The sequence below is a fragment of the Miniopterus natalensis genome, chromosome 19 (genome assembly GCF_054644295.1).
Source record: "Miniopterus natalensis isolate mMinNat1 chromosome 19, mMinNat1.hap1, whole genome shotgun sequence".
In the NCBI taxonomy this organism is placed as follows: domain Eukaryota; kingdom Metazoa; phylum Chordata; class Mammalia; order Chiroptera; family Miniopteridae; genus Miniopterus; species Miniopterus natalensis.
In genome coordinates, this window is record NC_142099.1 from 9,942,173 (window position 1) to 9,963,978 (window position 21,806).

The 21,806-nt window shown below is 42.3% G+C and overlaps 1 protein-coding gene across 1 annotated transcript in view; it reads left to right on the forward strand.

Annotated features, from left to right (window-relative positions):
* Positions 1-1,026: 1,026 nt before the first annotated feature.
* WARS2 (tryptophanyl tRNA synthetase 2, mitochondrial) overlaps positions 1,027-21,806 on the forward strand; it is a 49,380-nt gene continuing 28,600 nt past the window's right edge. Inside the window, exon 1 of the mRNA XM_016223447.2 lies at positions 1,027-1,116. Within this exon, the coding sequence (XP_016078933.1) occupies positions 1,027-1,116 (90 nt within the window). The remainder of the gene's footprint in view (positions 1,117-21,806) is intronic.

The window sequence follows — 21,806 nt, forward strand, 5'->3', positions numbered from 1 at the left end:
AACTGACCAGTTTTGTTGAAGAATGAGACTCGATTTCCTCAGATGCCTTTTTTTTTGGGGGGGGGGGGGGGGCCGTCATCCCTACAATTCCCTCCCTGCTTAGATTACACCAATTACGCTTGAACTTCACCAGTACTTTGTACCACTCCTATGAGGTTTTAATGCCTGGTTTTAATTTATAAACTCTGATTTAAACCTGTGAAGATTCCAGTTCCTTTAAAACTATGGGGCATCCTTATTCCACTTATCTCCTACTCCTCCCTATGGAAATGTGGTACTTTTCAGTATTTGTTCAATGGATAAACACACCACCACATCGAGGAATTCTGACGAAATCCCTTCGTTGCATTTTTACTGGTATCTATTTATCTTCATGTCTGGGAGCTTTTTTGGGTGCATTCGCTGAAGCAGGAGCACTGTGTTAACTCTTGTTATAACAACTCAAAACAGAAAGGTTCTCCTATCGGGTGTTGCCTTCCTCTGAAGGTCGTGCCTGGACGGGAAGAAGTACAGCCCTAGCCACCCTCCTCCCCCACCCTGGGATGTGCTTCTGCCACAGCTAAGACGCTGCACCATTTACCTGTCCACCCCCCCAGCGGGCCGTACACTCCTTGAAGGAAAGACCCGAGTCTCCTGCACCTTCCGAGCCCAGGGTCCGCAGATGGCATGGCCTGAGGCCATACGGGTCTCAGGGGCGCACTTACTGTCTCTAATAGGACTGCGAAGGCCCCATTCCTACAGAAACGTCTTTAAAGCTGCCTCCGGACGGCTAGGATGCGAAAAGCAACCTTCTGGATTCTCTTCCGGCCTAAAACCCAGCTACTACTACCCGCGAAGCAGCCTGTGGGGAGGCACTGAAGCGAAGCGCCACCCCATCCCTGCCCCACCTGCTCGGCAATGGCCGGACTCGCTCAGCCCCGGGCACAGCGGCCGGCGCGCAGGCGCAGCAAGCAAAAGCGCAGCGAATCGGGCCCTGGCTCTCCGAGCCGACGTCACTCAAGACAAGAAGGCTCCGCCCTCCTCAAGATGGCGCTGCACTCAATGCGGAAGACGCGTGGGTGCTGGGGCTTCATCCGGGCACTTCACAAAGGACCCGAAGCGGCTCCCGCTCCCCAGGTAACCCAAGCTGGCCCTTCTGCCGCTGCTTTTCTTTCCCATCCCGCTAGTTCCTTCTCGTCTCTCCTCCCTCCCCCCACTCGCTTCTCTCTTCCCGTTTCCTCTTAAGAGCACCCGCTCCTCTCGCTCCTCAAGTCGACTCGCCTAAGACTGCCCTTCCACCTGGAGCGCGATGACGTTGCAAGCCTGCGTGATGACGCACGCGCCCCGCAGTGGGAGGAGCGCACCGCAGCCTGCCCCCTGGCACGGCCCGCCCTCTCTCGGTCCCATTGCGATCTGATCCCCGCCCTTTCCCTGACCGCGAGCGCGCGGGCCGGCGGAGAAATGAGAGACGACGTCTCGTTCGGAACTGGGAGGTTTAAATTGGCGCCGCCGCTCTCTTCCTCCCTGAGCAAGTGTCAGTGCATTGTCCAGTGTGGTTCCTCCTCTCTGCCCCGGAGTAGCCCTGCCCAGGTGCGTCGCTGCCCTGCGCCTGGCGGCTCTGCTGTGACCAGTCATTGCTCTGTGGCGCGAGGGCATGACGAGGCCTTCAGCCTGTCCGTCAGTATTTGGAATTTCGCCCTCATGGCAAAAGCAAAAGAAAATGTGTGTGAGTGTGTGTGTGTGTGTGTGTGAGTGTGTGTGTACGTGTGTGTGAGTGCGTGTGTGTTTCATTCATTCCGACACTCGCTAAACGCCTTCCGCGTCTAATCTCGGCGTCGGCACGTGCCCGACGTGTCTTGGGAGCGCTCTTATGGGAAGCAGGAAGGAAGCTCGGAGTCTGACTGTTGGGTGACTGCCTGGCGTCCGTGCACATTCCTGCGGTGTTGCGTGCGTGTGAGGATTTTGCATGGTAAGCAGTGTGTCGGAAAGAGCGCTAGGCTGGAAGTTCGGGGAGCAGAGGTCGCGGGGTTTGTCAGCGGGCCGCTAGCTGTGTCAGGTGACAGCCCCTCTGTCCCCTCAGCGCGGACGGAGGAAGGGCTGGACACACTCGTGTTCTCTCAAGCGCTGGAAGGCCTCTGGCGTCGTGATGATGAAGCCAAAGTACAGCAGTGAAATTAATTATGGAAACCAAGATTTTTCTCATCTCCCCATAAATCTCTTCACTTTCTGTACTTAAGTTTTCTTCATTGATATGAGCCTAAGAAGATTCTTATAAGGATGAAGAATGTTAAACCGGAAAGCTCTTCAACAGAACAGCTACGTAAATGTTCTTTTAAATTTCAGGCAGCAATGTGAGGGAAGAATTGGTTCAAAATTAGATAAATCCAATCAAATACTCCCCTCTTTGAAACTCAAGGGCCTGATTCTGCAGGACAAGAAGTGGTCGGTTACTGTGTTTATAATAGTAGCATGTTAAAGCTACCCTATCAAAGTCACCCAGCCTTAGACCCCAGCTTCCTCTCATTCCAAACAAGAGCTAAGGATGTCATGAGAAACAGAGAATCAGATAGAAAATAAAAAGAAACTAGAGCCCCTTAATGATTGCCCAGGGAGGTTAAGGGGATCAAGTCATTATAAATGCTAAAGAAAAAGTTTCTTAAACATCTACTATTGTTTCGGTGGCATTTACCAATACGATTATCTTAATCAACTGTTAATCTAGATTGTTTCAAGATGTAGCACTTCCAGAACAGATTAGTGTTTCCAAACCTTTGATTTACCTTTGATTAGAATAAGAATTAAATGTGAGAGTATCGTTTTAAAGTATAAATCTACATATGATTTTCAAGTCATTAAAAATGATGGCTTGAAGGACCCAGACAGTCTTTTGAAAGACCAACTGAAAAAGATACAAAGTTGCATTAATAGTATAGCTACAGTTTTATGTTTGTAAATAATTGTTTGTAAATAAATGTTTATATAAATATAGGCACAGAAAAAAATAGAAGGAAACAACCATTCTTTTTTCGTTTGCTAGGTTTTCCTGAATAGCGGCGTTAAAAGTGATTTAAGCTTTCTTTAAGCGTTCCATATTTTTCACATGTTCTAAATCGAAGCTGTATCACGTTGAGACCCAGAATACAATTTTAAAGCGTAAATCTCCATATAAGTGCATAGTCATTAATATCATCTGTGATATTTTCGGTCTCAGAGAGAGACTTGTCCCACAGTGCTGTTATTAAAATGGCCTTAGAGAGGGACTACTAAAAATTTATGGCCACTTTTCCTGTGTGTATCTTCTTTTCCCCTTGAAAAGCTTCCTTTGAAGTCAAAGAGATTTTGTGAACAGATGCAGAAATATGTGAAGGAAGAATTGGATTCTTAAACCAGATGCATTAGACATTTTTATGATATCTCATAACCTTTGTAGAAAACAAAAATTATTTTGCAAGAGACTAGTATAATAGAAAGAAATGTATATTTATCATACGGATGATTCCATCTAAAACTAAGAAATAGCCAAGTTGCTCGTTACTAGTTTTGGCTGCCCAGTTACTTTCTGAGGTGAGGAGCAAAAGGTGGAGGAGCCATAGCTCCTTTGTTGGAAACTGTGATTGCGAGAGCATTGTGATTCCTAGGTTCTTTTAATGTTTTCTTAACAAAAGCAAAATCTTAGGTAATAAACTTGGCATTGGGGACCTTTAATTATCTCAGAGGCAGGCTTTTTCCCCTCAAGGCTACATGTAGACTCAAGTTTAAAATAAAAAATTGGGGGAAAACAGAAATAACAGCGTATCAAGCAATAGTCATTTTGAGATGCCTACGATTTATATGAAAGCGGTTTATTTTGCCAGGTGTTGCCTGACAGAAAACTGTTGAAGTCTGACAAGATGGGAGCAGTCCCAGAGTCTGAATGAAGGTCTGACATGTTAAGTTTAAATACTGATGGCATTAGGTAAATAAAAGCCTGTCATCATGAGTCAAACGCAAACTCCATACTTTTTAAAAAACTTAGGATTTTATTGTGCGAAGACTGAAATATTGATGTTTAGTAGAGTTTTGCGAGAATACTTATAATTATTCAGTTGAAATAGAATGGCCCCATTTTATCGCACTTGAACAACACACTTCATTATTAACTATCCCAACCTGGGTTTGGCCAATATTAATATACTCTTCCTACTGTCGATGGCCTCTAAGTATAGCCATTAGATGAAGGAATTATGCCTGCAAGAAAACAGGCAATGTATTACATTTTTGATCTTGTATTTATTTCTTACAACAAGGCTTTTTTCAAAATTGCTCTTTAAAATGTTTTTATTTTAAAATAATTTTAGATTTACAAAGTTGCAAAATTTGTGCAGAGTATTCCTGTTTCCTCTCCACCAAGGTTCCTATTACATAATCACAATCCAGTGGTCAAAGCTAAGAAATTAACTTGGTACAGTACTAGTTACTGGCCTATTTCAAATTTCACCAGGTTTTCCATTAGCCTCTTCCTGGTCCAAGATCAAATCCATGATCCCATACTGCGTTTAGTTGTCATGTCTCCTTCAATCTATGGCGCTTTTGTAGTCTTTCTCGACCTTGGCACTTTTCAAGAAAATTGGTCAATTATTTTGTAGAATGTCTCCCAATTTGGGTTTGTCTGATGTTTTCTCATGATTAGACTGGGTTATGGATTTTGACAAGAATACCACAAAGCCAGAAGACATATTGTTCATAACAAGGTTTTAAGGCAGATATTATTAGCACCTTCTTTTAAATCATGAGGAAATAGACTTTAGTTAAGTAACTTGCCTAATGTAACAAAGCTAATTAATTAGGGATTTAGGGTGGTAAAATTTACCACTGGGGTTTCATTCCATATTTTGCAATTAGTATTTATCATTGTAGGTCTGTGATCTAATGAAATTAAAATGGGGTAGTGTTTCCAGTGTCGCCTTAGCTCTTCTCTGCCGTATATTGTCCATCCAACATGCAACATGAGCTGATCAGCGTGGAGAGCTGTCAGGAGCTGCTGTAGCCATCTGGGAGTTTTGCTAGATGATAACTGTGCCAGTTTAATCAGTCTCATCTCTTTGTGCTTTTCATCAATGTTAAATAAAGATGTTATATGAATCTACTCTAAAGCTCCTTTTAAGCTCAGTCTAGAAATCCATTTGTTTAAAATGCTCTATAGGTTGGTTTTCCTTGTGAACTGACTTAGCTTATTAGAAATAATATTTCAATTTAAAAAAAATGTATTTGAATTAATGAAAACTTTTGGTACCTGCTGGAAATATCGAGGAGGAAGAGTAGATAAATGCTGAGGATTTGTGCCAGCAACTCTTATGGCAACTACAGCCAGGAAATGCAGAAGAAATTGACGCCACTGACCCCAGATCCTTTCTCAGCATATCTGTTGCATGACTGCTGGTTACAGAAGAGCTGTCTATAGGGGCTTGCACAATTGCATATTTGTACATGTATTTAAGATACACACACCCCCCATCCCTATGTTTTTCAGAAGAGGAATGAACATTTAGCTTTGTGCCACAGCCTGGTACTATGTGCTAAATAAACTTTATATTATTTACTTCTCCCAACAATCCTGTACATATTATTGTACCCATTTTATAAAAAAAGAAACTAAGGTGCTAAGAGATGAGGTCACTTTCTCAAGTCACATGGCCGTGCCAGGATTCAAACTCAGCCTTGCCTCTGCTTTTCCCACCTGCCCAGTAGTCTTCTGTTATGTTGACCTCTCCACCCCACCCCCCTCCCACCACACGCAACTGGGGGCCTCTGAGATGGTGCCACACAATCTCGGATTTTTTATGATGCAGTTTGAAAACAACTTCAGCTTCTTTAAACATCCAAGTGATTTGGTGGCTCAGGACCATGTATGATGGATGGATTTGTTTTAAGGAGCTGCCCTGTAAGTGAGTAGTTTGGGAGTATTTACTTTGATATATAGGTATTTTATCAGTGAAATACAACATATATTCTGTTTATCTAAAGCTACACAAGTACTTCAGATAATAGCAGTCAATTTTCCCTCCTTCCTTCCTTCTCTGCAAACACAGCTTGCTTCTGCGTCATGCTTTGTGCTCAGAGATGACTTTATGGATTCATTTAGTCACTATCACGGCTAACCTGGCCTCCGACCGCCTCGTAAGGAACACTTACTCCAGGTATGCTCTTGATTCCATCCTGCCACCACCACTCAGGGCTCAGAAATTTCTCTTCTAGAGACTGCAACATGAGGCCTGAGGCTTCTTCCTGAATTTCCCCAGGAAAAATGTACTCGTTTTGGGTGGAAGCTGCTCTGCCAGTGTGAGACACTAGATGCAGAGGGATAATTTATAGGCACGGGGATGATCCATTGGTTCCAGCTTGACTTAATTTAACTCTGCTCAGGCATTTGCAGTTTGCTCTATATATCATTTCTGAGCAATACTCTATCTTTTATTCCCAGTTGGAGGCTTAACACTTTTTCTTAACTTCCCTGAGTACTGAGTGAACCAAGGTCATACCTAGGTCTTCTCACTGCCCCTTCATCTGAATTCTATTGGTCCTCTGGTCATTTGTCAAAATTCAGCTAGAGCTCTCTTTTTCTTGGTGCACAGTCTTCCTTGCATGTGTCGAACCTACTCTGGCTGGCTAAGGGTCCGCCTTTTTGATCGCCCTTCCTCTCCTAGAAGCAGAGTCAAGCCACCCCGATTTCTAACACTTGGAGGTTCTCACAACTTCCGCGTCACCACCCATTGCCCTCTAGGCCAGGACACTAAACAGTGTGCAGGGATGTCAGTCTCTCCTTTCCATTCCTGTTCTATGTTCTGGCTGGGACTCCTTACAGTGCCAGGCAACTCCGCGTGGGTAGAGCCCTGAATGAATGACCTTGGTGAATGAATGATGTTTTTTATTCCAGGTTTTAGGGATGATAGTTGCAGATTTTTCATGAAGGTATTTGAAAGTATAAAATAAAAGAACAAATCTGGGCTTGTACAACATTTTCAGGTGGAATCTATTATTTTCGCTAATAATAATAATGCCCTATTCTAATATAGCACTTTGTAGTTTTCAAAATGCTTCATGTTTGCTCATTAATCTTCATTACAACATACAAATTTTCACTATTTAGTCATCTAAAATTTTTACTCACTGATTATATTTTCATTGTCTTCCTATTTTTTAACCAGTTTTGTGAAGATGGTGAATCTAAATAAGTAAATATCAGTATTCAAGTTTTAGCTCAGTGGATAGTATTTTCTTATTTGTACTAAAATTAGTTAAATGTGTGATTCATTTGGGGGCCCTGTTGCAGTTATTACTCAACTGGGTGATGTGGGAGTTGACGCCAGCACACATCTATTGGGTGCTCACCATGGACCAAGCATGGTTCCAAGCACTTGACATACATTAGCTCATTTAATCTTTATCACCCAATGAGATAGGAGCTAATATTAGACCTATCTTATAGGTGAGGATACTGAGAGGTTAAATAACTCACCCAGGGTCTTATAGCTAGCAAGTGTTAGCTATAAGACATAAACCCAGGAAGCCTGATTCCAAACTCTACACTAACTGCAATAAATAATACAATGACATTAAATTCTGAAACAAATGATCTGTGATAATATGCTGATAACTGCTTTGCACCTTTTAAATCTGTCCCATGAAAGCCACTGGTGTATCTCGCCACGGTGACACACGGAGTGGAAATTATAAATCATCCTTTGTTGTTGCTGTTCCTACGGTCTTGTTTGGCTCAATGAATTATGAGAAAGGAGCAAAGCTGTCTTGTAAATTTATCTCCATGTCTCTATTTGGCTACTGCCACTAGGATTACCCTGTGTAAAATAAGGGCTTTTAACACATGAGTCCCAAGGTGCATGTAGGAAGTTCTGTTTATACACATTCTATAGCTAAAAGGTCAACCTGTGCACAGCCCTGCAGGCGAAGGGGAGGTGGTGAGTGTTGAAGCTGATGGATGACCAGGGGACCACTATCTAGGGTCTAATTGGGATTTATGGCTAGAGTACTTCCTTCAAAAGTAGCAGAGGTGCAAAGCGGGAAGATGGGAGAGACTAAAGTAATTAGTGGTGTGGGCCATTTCAGCAAGGGATAAGTAAGAATTTTATTCTAAAGCATCGTCCTTCCAAAGAGTTCTTAAAGGGGTCTGTAATTCACCAATTAAATTAAAGTGAATTACTACCAAATAGTACATTAATTAGGATGCTGTTGAGGCTTTAAAAGTAGCAACATTGAACAGTTTGTTTTATATACTAAACAAAGGGCTCCTCAGGAACTATTCCTTATCTTCCCACGAACAGAGACTTTGCACAGGCCCTGCTACTTTATATTCATCCAGCCCTGCACTTTACTCCCTCGGTTACTTTAGGCCCCTTTTGGAAAGCAGGGGAATGCAATGGTGAAGGGAAATGGAGCTGTTGACTCAAATCCCTGAGCTGGATTCCTGGCCTCCCGTGGGGAGAATGGTCTAAGCAGCCAGTTCATAAATTTGCTGGAAGAGGGGACATCTCTTGGGCTGGGGGTAAGTGTGCAGGATAAAGGTGGAGTCCCAGGGGAGATATCAAGAGCCAGACTATGTGGAGCCCTTGCCAGTTCTTGGGAGAGAGCCAGGCTGGCCGTGTATGGATACTAGTTGCCTGGCCATCCTGGTTGTGAAGGAAAATCCTTCTCTGCAGGCAACTCTGGCTTCTCTGATGGCTGGCACCTCTCCAGCCACCCCCATGCCACCAAACTGTGAAACCCAGTAACCTAGAGAGGCAAGTATCTGGAGGAAAATGGTCACACGAACATTATCCTTGTCATTTACAGCTGACTTCCCATTTACAGTGGTACAAAGCAGAAGGCGTGTGAAATGGGGATCAGTTGGGCCTGGCTCCTCCGCGTACTAGCTGCGTGTTGCAGGCAAGTTATTTGACCTCACCAGACCTCAGTTTTCTGCCCTGAAGGTATTGATAATAACACATTGTAGGAATTTTATATGGATTCGAGACCCTGACTTACATATAAAGTCCCTTGGTGAGTGCATAGCACCTACTGGGTTGTCCATGCCTGATGATGATTATTTCTTTAATTATATATAATTCTACTCAACAACCTTTCTCTCTTCCACCCTTATCGATTTTGATAATCCTTTGATGTCCCCATCGCTACATTTTCCTGCCCCTCCCCCCCAAAATCAGTCTGACCAGATTAATCTCCCAAAGCAGAGCTCTGATTATGTTGTTCCCTTACTCTCAGAAACATTTGGGGGCTTCTCAAAGTTTAGACTCCTTATAGCCCCACATTCAAGACCTTTCACCATCCAGGTCCAAAACACTTTCTAGGCCGTTGCTGTCTTACATGGATCCTTTGCCCTAGAGTTCTTAGAATTGCCAAGTCTGCTCAGAGGTGTTCCCTTTTACTTCTTTGTTAAAACCACTGTGTCTTCTTGGAAAGGCCTTTCTTCCCATCCTTGCTGGTATTCCACCATTGTTTAAAAACAAGACAAAAAACACTCGTGTAGGTTCCAGAAAACTTTGTTCTGAAGCTGGAAATGATTGCTCCCATTTTGAAATTTTATAGGACTTTGTACTTTTCTTATAGAAATGAACACATCCTTCCTTATATTCTGTCTCTGTTTATAGGCATTTACTTAGGACAGATAGAGAACATGCTCTTTTTAAATTTAGACCTTTGTGAACACTCTAGCAGGAAACAGTTTATGATAAATACCTTGTCCTGCAGATGCAGCCTTGGGGCTGCCATTCAGCAGGCCAGCCTCACCTGGAGTATGTACCTGGCCCCCTCTGTAGCAGAGGGTGGGCAGGAGGGATTCTTTCTGTTGCATCTTAGCTGTGATAACCATGTGAGAAAATGAGGTTTTAATTAAATCTTTGGTATATTAATTCCTGTATCAGCAAGAGCTCGGCAAGTATTTATTGAGTTAATGAATTCAGTGAAAAATAAAACCAATGAGATAAGATAAAGTACATACCATTGGCATTTAGCATATTGTTGAATTTAAACCATACATTTTGTGTATATTTTAGAGTATTTAATTGTGGAAGATGCTCAGTGTTTGCTGGAGTTAGCAAGTGATCTCGTTATTGCCCTAAATGTCCGATGATTGGGAGATAGTATAATTTTATTTTAATGATTTTCTAAGTAGGCTGTGAATTTCCAACTTGTTGCTCTAAATGACTTTTTTGCTACTCTAGCCCCAGTTTTATTTTTCACAGGTGACGCTAACTATACTAGAGTTTTCTACATCTGTATATTATACTAAAGCTTGTTACCTCTATGTATAGAAAAGTACAGGATTAAGGATTAAGATGAGAAGATATTTTGAGGATAGTTTTGTCTCAAGAGACTGGTTCAATAAATGTGCCCTATTATGTATACAACAACTTACGTTGTAGTTTTGCTATTATAATCAAGAATATGCTTTCTTCAACTCATGAAGGAAATAAATTTGCTCATTGTATCAACTTTGCCATTTTTCTTAATTGTTTATCCTGGGTCCCTTTAAGGCAACCTGCCAAACCATGCCTAGCACCTTTGCTTTATAGATCTTGGTATGTTCTTTGTAGATAGAGAAAAAGCCCTAAGTCTCACTGCACTGATACACTATGGAGACAATAAGGCCATTTGTAAGCAACCTAATTCTGTTGCATTTTTCTTTGCACCATGATAAGAGTGGAGTAGTGTGACTTAAGCAGAATTTATATCTACATTACAAAGAACTTACATTTTCTTCTTTTAAAGTAGTTGGTAAGGAAATTTTAGTAGTTGGTAAGGGAAGTTTTTTGTTATACTTGTTTACCAGTTTCTCATTTACATGTTTAACGAAACCTGAAACCAACCAAGCATAATCCTAGAACTGTCACAGAATGTCATCTCTGTTAGAAGAGGTTTGATTATAGCATCTTCCTGATAAGTCTGTGACTACAGCAGCCAGACATCTTGTTCCTTCAAGAACCAATTGTACTTATAAATCTTTTCAATGTCTTGGAAATTCCAGCGTTTCAGCATCCACATGACATTTCCCACATTGTTTTTCACATTCTAAAATGGACCTGAAATTTTTCAGCAGACCATGTGTCCTTCATTTTTATTGGGAATATATTAACATATCTGTGACTCAAATAGACACAGCTTGTCCTCTCATCTTATTTTTCTGTCTAAGAGCAGACTTTTTGGTCAGGCTTCCATGACACCTGTCTTCTTGAAAGTCAAATGCCCACCTTTAGACTAACCATGTGGAGAAAGGGTCATGCAGCTTCCATGTGGACCACGTGTGAAAGGGGATGGGGAAAGAGAGGAATGTCTCTTCAAAAAGGAGTAACAAAGCCATGACCACTGACGGGATTACTGTCAGCTGAATAACACTTAAATTTTTGTTTTTAATACGGAAAGCTCATCAAGAAAAGCATGTAAAGTGGGAAAAATATATATTTGTTAAATCAGGGGTTTTTAACCCACTGTAGGCTCAAACTTGGAGAAAGACCAGAGTTGAAGAATCCAAAAAAGAAAGAGAGGTGGGAGAAGACTCGTTAAAGTGTGGATCTAATTGTTCCAGGGGGTAGAGAATTTCAAAGAAAAGAAATGAAGAGCAGATAGTGGTATAGTATGATAAAGACTAAAATTTATCCATTGGTGTTTGCAGTATCATTAGCAACAACAGGAGGTTCATTACAGTGAGAGGAGAGGAGAGGAAGTGAGGATTATCCTTTCTAGAAGCCTGAATGAGGAGTGTCCAGGAGGGTGAAGAGAGCTATGAAGAACGGCCTGACCGAGGCAGCTCTGGGGGAGGAAGGTGGAAGTGAGGAAGCCAATTGTATAGAACTTTAGAAACAACTGTAAAGATTTTATCTTTTACTTGGATTGAGTTGGAAAGCCACTGGAAGGCTTTGTTTGGAAGAATGACATGATGTGTTGTAGGTTTTAAAGCCTCACTCTGACTGTTATGTAAAAAAATAGAATAGAGTAGGAAAGATAGAGGCAAGAAGACCAGTTAGGAGGCTAGTACAAGGTTCGAGCAAAAGATGATGATGACTTGGACTAGGATGGGTGGTGAAGATGGCTTCATGAGAAGAGGTCAGATTCTGCATGTTTATTTTTTAAAGGATGTAGAACCAACATGATTTTTTCCCATTGATTAGATGTAGGATGAAAGAAAGGAAGGAGTTAAGAATGGTTCCCAGGTTTTTGTCCAGAGCAACAGAAAGAATTAATTTGACACTTAATGAGATGGTCAAGAGTGAAAAGGGAATAAATCAGACTTTGGGGGAGGGGGAGTGAGGAGTTGAGTTTTAGACACGTGGAGTTTAGATGCTCATGAACATCTACATGGAAGTGTCAGGTAGGCAGTTAGATCTATGAGTCCAGGCTCAAGAGAGAGGTCTCCATAGAGATACAAATTTGTGAGTTCTCGGTATAGACTGCCTAGAGCTAGGAGATTGGATGTGATCATCTAGGCAGTATTTTTAGAAAGAGAAGAGGTCCAAGCACGAGTCTGTGAGCATTCCAACATGAAGAGACTGGGATGGCGAGAAGAACCATCTAAGATAGTAGTAGCCAGAGAGATGGAGGAAAAGGCAGGACAAGGCAACACCCTGTGAGGAAGGTGTTTCTTAGATGAATTCACATGTACCTGTGCACATACACGGACACACACATGCGCGCACAGACACATACACACCACATGTCCTATATGAAGATAGAATGATCAAGACTTTGACGCATTGATTGTCATAGTCTCTGTTTGCAGACAAATTTATTGGGAAGCCAAATTATTAAATAAGGTAACTTGATAGGTGTGGAATGAGAGCAAGGGCCGTTCATTGGGTCACCTCATTGGTTAGTGTAATCAAGTTATGATCACCCAAAGCTCCATCTCCATTATAGGACCCACTCCTTGGGCAACATTTCGCTGCCTCCTGTCACTATTTCCCCGTGGTCAGCTCTTTAAACACATGGCCAAGATTTTTCCAACAGAGCTCCTTTTTTTCCCCTAAGCTGCCACCCATCCAGGGGGCATATTTTTTCCTTAGATATGTTAATGTCCCTCATCTTGTTTCTATTAAGTCTTATCCTAAGAGTTCTTATACTTTTTTTTTTGGGGGGGGGGGTCACTATTTCCTTTGATTAAAATGTGGACCTTCTACCTAGAAAAATATGCACATAAACTCTCAGAACTTCGTGTGCAATTTCATCAACCCAGGTTAAGAACTCCTCCTTTGAATCGCTCATCTCTGTTTTGCTGACTCACAGAAGTCAAACTTTTTCCCTTCTTTCCAATAGTGAGCCCTCCTCCTCCCTGCTGCCCCCTCTACCATTTACTCACTCCACAGCCTGTCTTAGGATCTGCACCACAGGACTTCCATGTGAAATTGTTTTATAATGAGGTATTTCTGGTACTACAATAAGCCTGGAGAGTGAAGGGGACCTTCCTGCCTTATTCCTTCCTGCACAAATAAATAACTTCATAGTGAAGTCCTATGCTTATTGTATGCTCACCAATAAGCTTATACAATATATATATTGTATGCTTTCACAATAACACAAATGTGTAAGGCTCATGCTAGCCACTTCTGAAATTCAGCTTTTAGTGGGGGTGTGAGAATCTTACTATAAGATGCTGCTGCTAAAACACTTAGGAATGTGTGTGTGTGTATGTGTGTGTTATTATTATTAAAGTTTTGGAGGAAATAGAGGAAGATTTGAAAATATTTGCCTGGGAGGGGGGCGGGGGATGCTGTCCAGAATATTAAGAACAACACTCATCTGAACTTCACAGAAAATATCCCGAGAACCTTTTGTTCCCTCCTTAATTTAAAATGCATTAAAAAAATGTAAAACTGTAAAAAAAAGAAAAAGTGTCATGAGAGTGTCAGTGATTAGAACTGATCAGATATTTGGCTGTCCTTTTCAACCAGAAGATGGATTTGAACCAGATTACCACATCCTTGGTTTAATTTTGAAGAGAGAGGGGGGTGGGGAGGAGCCAATTATTTGTCTCTTTGTTCAAAGGCCTTTTTTGTATTGTCGATCCCTGAAAAGCGGTAGAGAAGCCGGCCTTTCCCATCCATTAAGGTCAGCCCCGAAACTGTTGATCTCTTCCATTTGCCATCTGGATACAGTAGAGAAAAAGCGATTCTGCATTGGGTTGCTGGACACCATCCAGAAAATAATATGTCAGGGGCATCAAAGGCTTGAGGCACTTGGTCCAGTCTGTCTAATGATCACAGGCAGGGTCTGCTCTCCAGTTTTGCAGTATATATGTATATATATCCCAGTAAAATAGATCACAAGGATTACTGCCAACTTGTCAAAGCTAGGATTCTTCCATCACAGACTTCAAAAAAGGACCAGGTTTTAATTGGGAGAGGCTTGCTTTCCAAGACGGAGAACGCTCCATCCCATTCCAGTCTACCCCCTAATTTCCTATGGAGAGCACTTAATGTAAGGAGGATTTTAATTCCTAGATGGTTTCACCCAACACCCAAATGCCAAATTGAAAGTCTCCTTAAAATTGACCTCATTTAAAGTTGTACTCTCGTCCTCTGTATAAGTGGGCCCGGTATCTGGCCAGCTACGGACCAGGCTGGCAGCTTTCCAGGAATCTGACAACCACATCTTAGTATTCACACCAACTGGAGCCAATTGTGGCTGGATTTTTTCCCCTCTTTTTCTTCTGGTATTTTAAAATGTGGGTAGGAAGCAAAGGCAAGCCATGGCATGTCGTTGGGCCTCCTCTGGGATCGGGGAGGAGCCTTGCATAATAAGACCTGTAATACCAGGGAGCATATGGCTGTGTTTTGAGGTAGCTGGAGGCCATCTAACTCTAAGCTCTGATAAAGCGGGCTTTGGCTGGGGTGTTTGCAGGGTGTACTTAGGGATGAATTTATAGCTTCTGCAGTACAGAAAATCGCAGGACCATTGCCATTTGGTCTCTTGCACAGAGATGGGATGGCAGGAAGAGTTGCTAAACCCTAAACTTGAACATTACTTTTCCTTGTGGACAGGAATGGGCCCCAAACTGTACCCTAAATACTAGGGAAACTCCCAAACCTCTCCTACTGACCTAGGAAGCTGGAAGAGCCCCTGCTGGGGTCTGGCCAGCTCACTAAAGGGAGCATTGTGGCCAGTGGCACTCTGGTTTTGTATTTTTTCCGTTTACCCAGTAGAGCCAAAGTTACCTCTTACTCTGCTCCAAACTAGTGCTGTCCACGCTCCCATCTCGTCATTAGAGACTCTACTCTCCAAATCTCCCTGTTGTTCTCTCTTCAGATAGCTTGGTATTTGGAAAAACGAGTAGCTCTCCTAGAGTAAGAAAACAAACAAAACCTCCTCCAAACATAAATCCAGCAAAGCAGTGTTGATGCTTCTTAGCAGGCCCTCATTTTGCTCAACATCTTTCCGTTACAACCATGAGGTGCCCCAGGAACTGAACTCTTTGTTTAGGTCAGTTTAGCCTGTGGTGACATGGGTTTCTTTTTATGTCGTTCACTTCAAGCCACAGGACCTAGAGAGGACGTTAAGTGAGGACTTACTGTATGCATAGCTTTTTTTTTTTTTTTTTTAAGATTTTTAAAAATTGAGTTTTAGAGAGAGAGGAAGGGAGGAGGAAAGAAACATTTGGCGTGAGAGCTGGATGAAAGCGTGGGTCGCCTTGTAGCTCTGGAATTTGGCCCGAGTTTAGAAAAGCCATATTTAGGTCCCGTAATTTGCAAGACAGCGGTCCCCAAGAACCTGGACCTTGCTGCTTCTGCCTCCTCACCTGAATGTTCCAGTAGCATTGAGAAAGTTCAGGTCTTTCTGTTTTAAAGGGAATGACTAGCATGGTGTGTGAGAGAGGCTTGGGAACGTGTGCGAGGAATCCTGTATCAGATGTGAAAGCTGAACATCAAAACTCCAGATTGAGTAGCATGTGCCTTTAGTTCAGTAAAAGACTTTGAAGAGAAGGCAGTACAGGGACAGACATGCTTGAAACACAAAGGGAAAGGACTTATTTTCCTATGAGAATGAAAAGGAAACTGGTGATGAAACTCTCATTCATTTGATAATTATGTATGGAGCACCCGTGGTCTGCAGAGGACGTTTCCTAAAGATGAGGCTAGTAAAATGTGACTGTTCACTGGGAAAATCTATTTATTATCTTTCACAAAACATAGCAGGGTCTTGTTTTGATTTTAAATCAGTGAGCTAATATCCCAAATTGATTACTTCCTGACAAAGGGAAATTAAAATGATTCTGACACTAAAACATACGTTTCTCCTCAACGTGCTGGTTAAAGTTAGGAGTCTGCTGTTTCTTCCTTACGACCCGGGACACCAGTAGGACCAAAGCCCTTTTCTCCTCGCCGCCTTTGGTTTTTAGGAACCGTCACAGTGGAAGCCTCGGCCCCTTGAACCATAGCAGCAGCAGTAAGTGAAGGAGGAACTAGATTTCAAAATATTTTGCTTTAGAAGGTCATTTGTCCTGTTGAAGTCATCACCCGACATCTGATGTTGATTGTAAGATTCTTAATTTACCCTTCTTAAAAATTCAGATGAAAAAAAGTTAACATTTCCCCTAGGTTTTCCCATAAATCCCATTTCTTAACTCAGTTCAGAGCATCCTGGTCCTGCAGCGCTCTGCTGTGTGTCTGCCCCTGCTGGATCAGGGGTGTGCCTGGGGCCCAGCAGGGTGCACGCTTGTCCTCTAGAAAAGAGGAAATGACACCGAATTGTAGATTAGACACACTGTCCCCGAGGGCAGAGCTGAATTGATACTATGAGCTCCCAGTATACTTGTGAATGCCTCTTTAACAGCATATTGTTCAAATAAAATGTCAGGAAATCAACACATAAAATAAAATGTCAGAAAATCTGAACCTTAAGGTAAGATTGCTTGCATTCTGCAGAGAGTTGAGCAACTTTTTAAGGGGTTTGTAAAAATAGTTTTGTTCAGGACATTTTATTCCAAGAGTATTTTATTATAGGTTCAACTAAAGTCACACACATTGGGGAAAATGTTCTGAGAGTTGTAGATGTTGATGACTGAAAAATGGCCAGCGTTTGCACAGGTGACCTGGGAAGAGATCATTTGAAAATGCCCTACTAGTCTTGGTAAATGTCCTCCCTGATTTTCCTCTCCCCTGGGGCTACTGAGGGCCAAGGAACTTAAGGCCAGGTTTCCAGCTCCCGAATTCTCTAAGACACCTATAGTTAGTATTCATTTCTACCTCGTTTGTGTATGGATAGTGCTTCACCCTGGTGCTATTAGGAATAAAAACATGGTTCTTTCTTACCCGTGAGGATTTCACTGACTGCTGAGGGTAGTAGTCTTGTAGGGGAAGTAAATTCCAGAACAACCATGTGCCATAAGGAGGGAACAAAGCACTGTAGGTCTTGTAGGAGGAAGTAACTCCCCTCGCCTTGGGAAGGTGGAGAAGACCTCACAGATGTGGTAACTTCTGAACTGGGTCTTAAGAGATCATTGAAATTTGTCAAGTGAAAAAAGGCAACTAGGCAGAGAGAACTGAGTGTACAAAGGGTTGGAGCTGAGAAAGAGTATGGCTCCTTCAGGGACCTGAGAGAGGTGTACAATTAATTTGTGGAGTGGTGGAAGAAAAAGACTGGAAAGGTAGACTTGGTCCTTATTAACTCAGCAGTGGTGCAGAGGGGAGGAAGCAGCAGAAAAGGTAAAATTGTCAGGAACATGAGAGAACTTGTAAAATACTGCATTTGTTACATAAATCATCTGAAAGGGCATCGGGCTATTTTTTTCTGCAACAGTGATTTAAAAAAATTCTCATCAAAAATTCTAGATCCTCAAGCTTACTCTTGTGGTTTTAGTTGGCTATGATATTGGCTCTAGTGCTAGGATGATTAACGAAAAATGGCATGTTATAAAGTGTTAAATGTAAAACATTTCCCCCAAATTCCTCATAGGACTTCTCACTTCCTTCATTAAAGGTCATTTGTGGAGATACTTGACCCTACCATGTCTAAGTAATCTGTATATATGTGAAGTTAGATTATGAAGGATTTTATACACTAATTGAGGGATTTGGACTTGACCCTATAAGAAAGGAAAAACCAGTGAAGATTCATTTTTTTAAAAAGAAAGTTTAGGTGGTGGTTTTGTATGGCAGATACAAAAGTCAGATAGAAGTCACTGAAACAATACAAAAATTCTGATTGGGTTTAGACTACATTGATGGAGATGGAATAGTGAAATTGTATTGGATAACATCCCTGGGGATTTAGCAATTGATTAGATGATGCTAATAAAAATAGCTAATATTTTTTCCAGCTTTACTGAGATATAATTGACATATAGCATTGTGTAAGTTTAAGGTGTACAGCGTGATGATTTGACACATGCATAGTTACCACAGTAAGGTTAGTTAACACATAATTATAATTTTTGTGTGTGCCGTGAGAACATTTAAGATCAATCATAACTAGTATTTATTGAGCACTTTCTGTATGCTAGGCACTTTTTTTGTACTAATTTATTTAATTCTTACAAGATTCTTATGAAGTAGTACTATTAAAATTTTGATTTCAGATGAAAATGCGTGACAGAGATCGCATATCTAGTAATTGGAGGAGCCAGAATTTTCACCCACAGACTCTGGCGAGGGAAAGGAAGGAATTAGAAATGACCCACGATTAGGACACTGAGTCGTTGGTTGTGTCATTAGCCAGCATTGAAAATACAGAGCAGCAGGTTTGGGGGGAGCTGACTGGCAGATTGTGAATCAGTAGATTTAGTTTTGAAGCTTTGATATAGTATTTGTTAAGTTTGAAGAGCTGCTGGTGGGACATCCAAATGGGTATGTCCAATAGATACTTGATAGTAAGTACTAGAAATAATATTTGGTGTTAAACTTCATTTTTTCTCAAAGAAAAAATATTGTTTTAATGTATACATTATGCAGTTACAGGAAAACATGAAAAATTGGTGATACTATCTCCCAGCTCAAAACAACAAGAGTGCTTTTAACAGGGGCAAATGTTTACGAAAGTGTATTCTCAGGTCCTCTTTACATTAAGTTGGGTATGTAAATAACTATCTTACCTGGAACTTTGTGACATTTTCCAGCCAGGCAGATAGAGGAGAGGAATTAATTCATTACGATTTGTGCCCACCCGATCATAAGTGAATTTACTTCATTACAAGCTCCCCTCCCACCCTCACCCTTTGCTCCACGAATTCCTGCAAATATACCCCTGCCTTGCTCAAACCATGGGGCACTCCAGTTCAAACCCGCTGTTTATGGGAACTGCTTTTGTGGAAATCATTAAAGAAAGAAAGGCCTGTGAATTCTCTGGCTGAGGCACTGCCTGTTTTCTGTGTCATTTCAGTCTCATTAATCAGCGCTGCAGCCAGGTAGACACTGCGCTGTGTGTTTCACTGTCCCCAGCGCAGCAGCGCCGCGTCTTTGCCCTCAGGCCGACGCACTGGGGAAAGGGAGAGGGAAACCATCAATCTTCCCGGCTGCACATGTCAGCAGTGATTCCTTCTCCCTTCCGTTGGCTGTCTCTCTCACCACCTGTGTTTGGAATTAGCACGGAAGCTGCTGCCCAGATGGATCAGAACCACTGTCCTTGTCACCTGCCCTGGTCGGACCACCACTTCTAAATGAAAACAAGGCCCACACAGACCAATTGTTTTTGCTGTGAGTGGTACAAGGGAGAGAACCAGCCATCCCCTTAGAAGTTCATTATAATGTAAAATTAAAGCAGATTTTTAAGGCATACCTTCCGGAAGGTAGCATCATTTATTGGATCAGAGTGGTAAAAGCAAATAATTTCTTGAATGCTTTGCTTATATTCTCCTAGTCTCCCTCTGCAGTATAGACTGGGCTAATATGAGACCCACCTACAGCTGCTTGAGTGTTAAATTCAGGCTCTCTGATAGGGATCAGAGGGAGTTAGAGAGTTTGCCAGGCAGGGAAGTGGGCATAAAAGAACATTTTTTGCAGAGATAAGTTTGTTTTCTATCCATTACAATTCTTATGTCAAAACCTTCTTAGGAGGATTTTTTTCTTGGTGAAGTTCGGGCTACATAAGCTCCCTGAATCCCTGAGCCATAAAGACTGTGGAACTGGACATTGCCACGTAGGTCTACCTGACCATGGAAGGCGGTATGCTTACCTGTCACAGGTGCCTTTGCTCACCAACATAGAGGTTATAAGCACATCTTCATAATCTCATGGCTGCTGCAGGTGATATCAGAACTGCCTGAAGCCAAACAGGCCTCGGACCATGTGTTAATAAATAACTGTCCCAGGAATTGCCTTGAAATGTAAATTATAAGCAAGTGAACTTACTTTTCACATTTTTGCAGTCTTTTTATTTCATTTGTGTGTGTTTCCTAGCAGATTGGCAGCTTTGGAGAATAGTAGTGTAGTAGTTGGCTTAGAACAGTGGTTTTTCCATCTTGGCTGCACATTAGAATCACCTGGGGAGCTTTTAAAAATCCCGATGCTCACGCCAGATCCCAGACTGATGAAATCAGAATCTGTACGGATGGGGCCCAGGCATCGGCATTTTTTAAAGCTCCCAGCTGATCACTGTGCAGCCAAGATTGAGAACTCTTGGCTTAGAAGATGTCTTCCCTTTTTCATTTATAGTGTTTTCATCTGGACCTCATTTGACGTAGTCGAAGTGAACTTGAAGAATAGATATTGGTGCCCCCAGATCCCTCTCTAACGGGGGATCATGCATCAGAGTGACCCGAGGGCTTGTTAAAGCACAGGATGCCTCACTCTTCTCCTTTCTTCTTCTGGATTCAGCTCACCCTTAGAATGTCTGAGTCAGTAGATCTGGCTGAGGATCCAGGATTTGCATTTCTAACGAGTCCCCTGTTCTGGTGACGTTGCTGGTATGGGTGCCTGCCCTCCACCTTCCTTCTGCTCTTCCACAGCGGCCAGTTCAGCTGCCTCCGGGCCCATCCTCACAGTATGAGTGTTAGGAACGCTCATGGGTGCTTGAGGAAGCTTTGGCATATTTTAGTGATCATACAGTCTAATTTTTGAAGTCTATTCCATATGCAAATGCCACCTTGTTCTCACACCAGATTGCCCCCCTTAAGCCCTTTCTCTTCACAATCAGAGCTACCCCTGGGTGGGTCCCTGGTGTCCCAAATCGAACTTGGAGTTCACTTCCCACAGCAACAGTTTTATGAATGGTGTATAGGCGCAGCTGAAATGGGATATGAAAACCATTCTTCAGGAATGCTCTGGGCTCCACAAGGCTTCCATGGGCTGCCTTCCAGGAGCTTAACCACCATTTAAAAAATCGAGTCTGTGAGTTTCAGAAAACCAATTTTCAAATCAGCTTTTAGAACATAGCTTGTTTAAGAACTGCCTATAACTGGAACATTTGGTCCATTTTGTTTACAGTTATTTAGCCCTTTACATTTGGAGGCAAAGTAGGGGGAAAAGATTTGTCATTCATTCCGCTAACATTTATTAGGTGCTCACAATGTACCTGGCACTGCTGTGTACTGGGGATGTAAAGATGAAAGAGGCAGCCCTGCCCTAGAGGAGCTCGGGTTCTAGGTGGGAAAATATTTACTAAGCAAATAAGAAAATATTTACCAGGTTACCAATGTGATATGTGCAATAATGAAGAGCTGGTGAAGGAGGAGCTTGTTCTGCTTGGGGAGAGAGAGAGGGATGGAAGAAGGGAGAAAGGGAGAGAGGGAGAGAGAGAGGGAGGGGGATCCCTGGAAAAGGGAGAAAGGGAGGGAGGGATCCCTGGGAGAGGGAGAGACAGGGAAGGAGGGAGGGAAGAAGAGAGAGAGGAAGGGAGGTCTGGTTTCTGGTCCC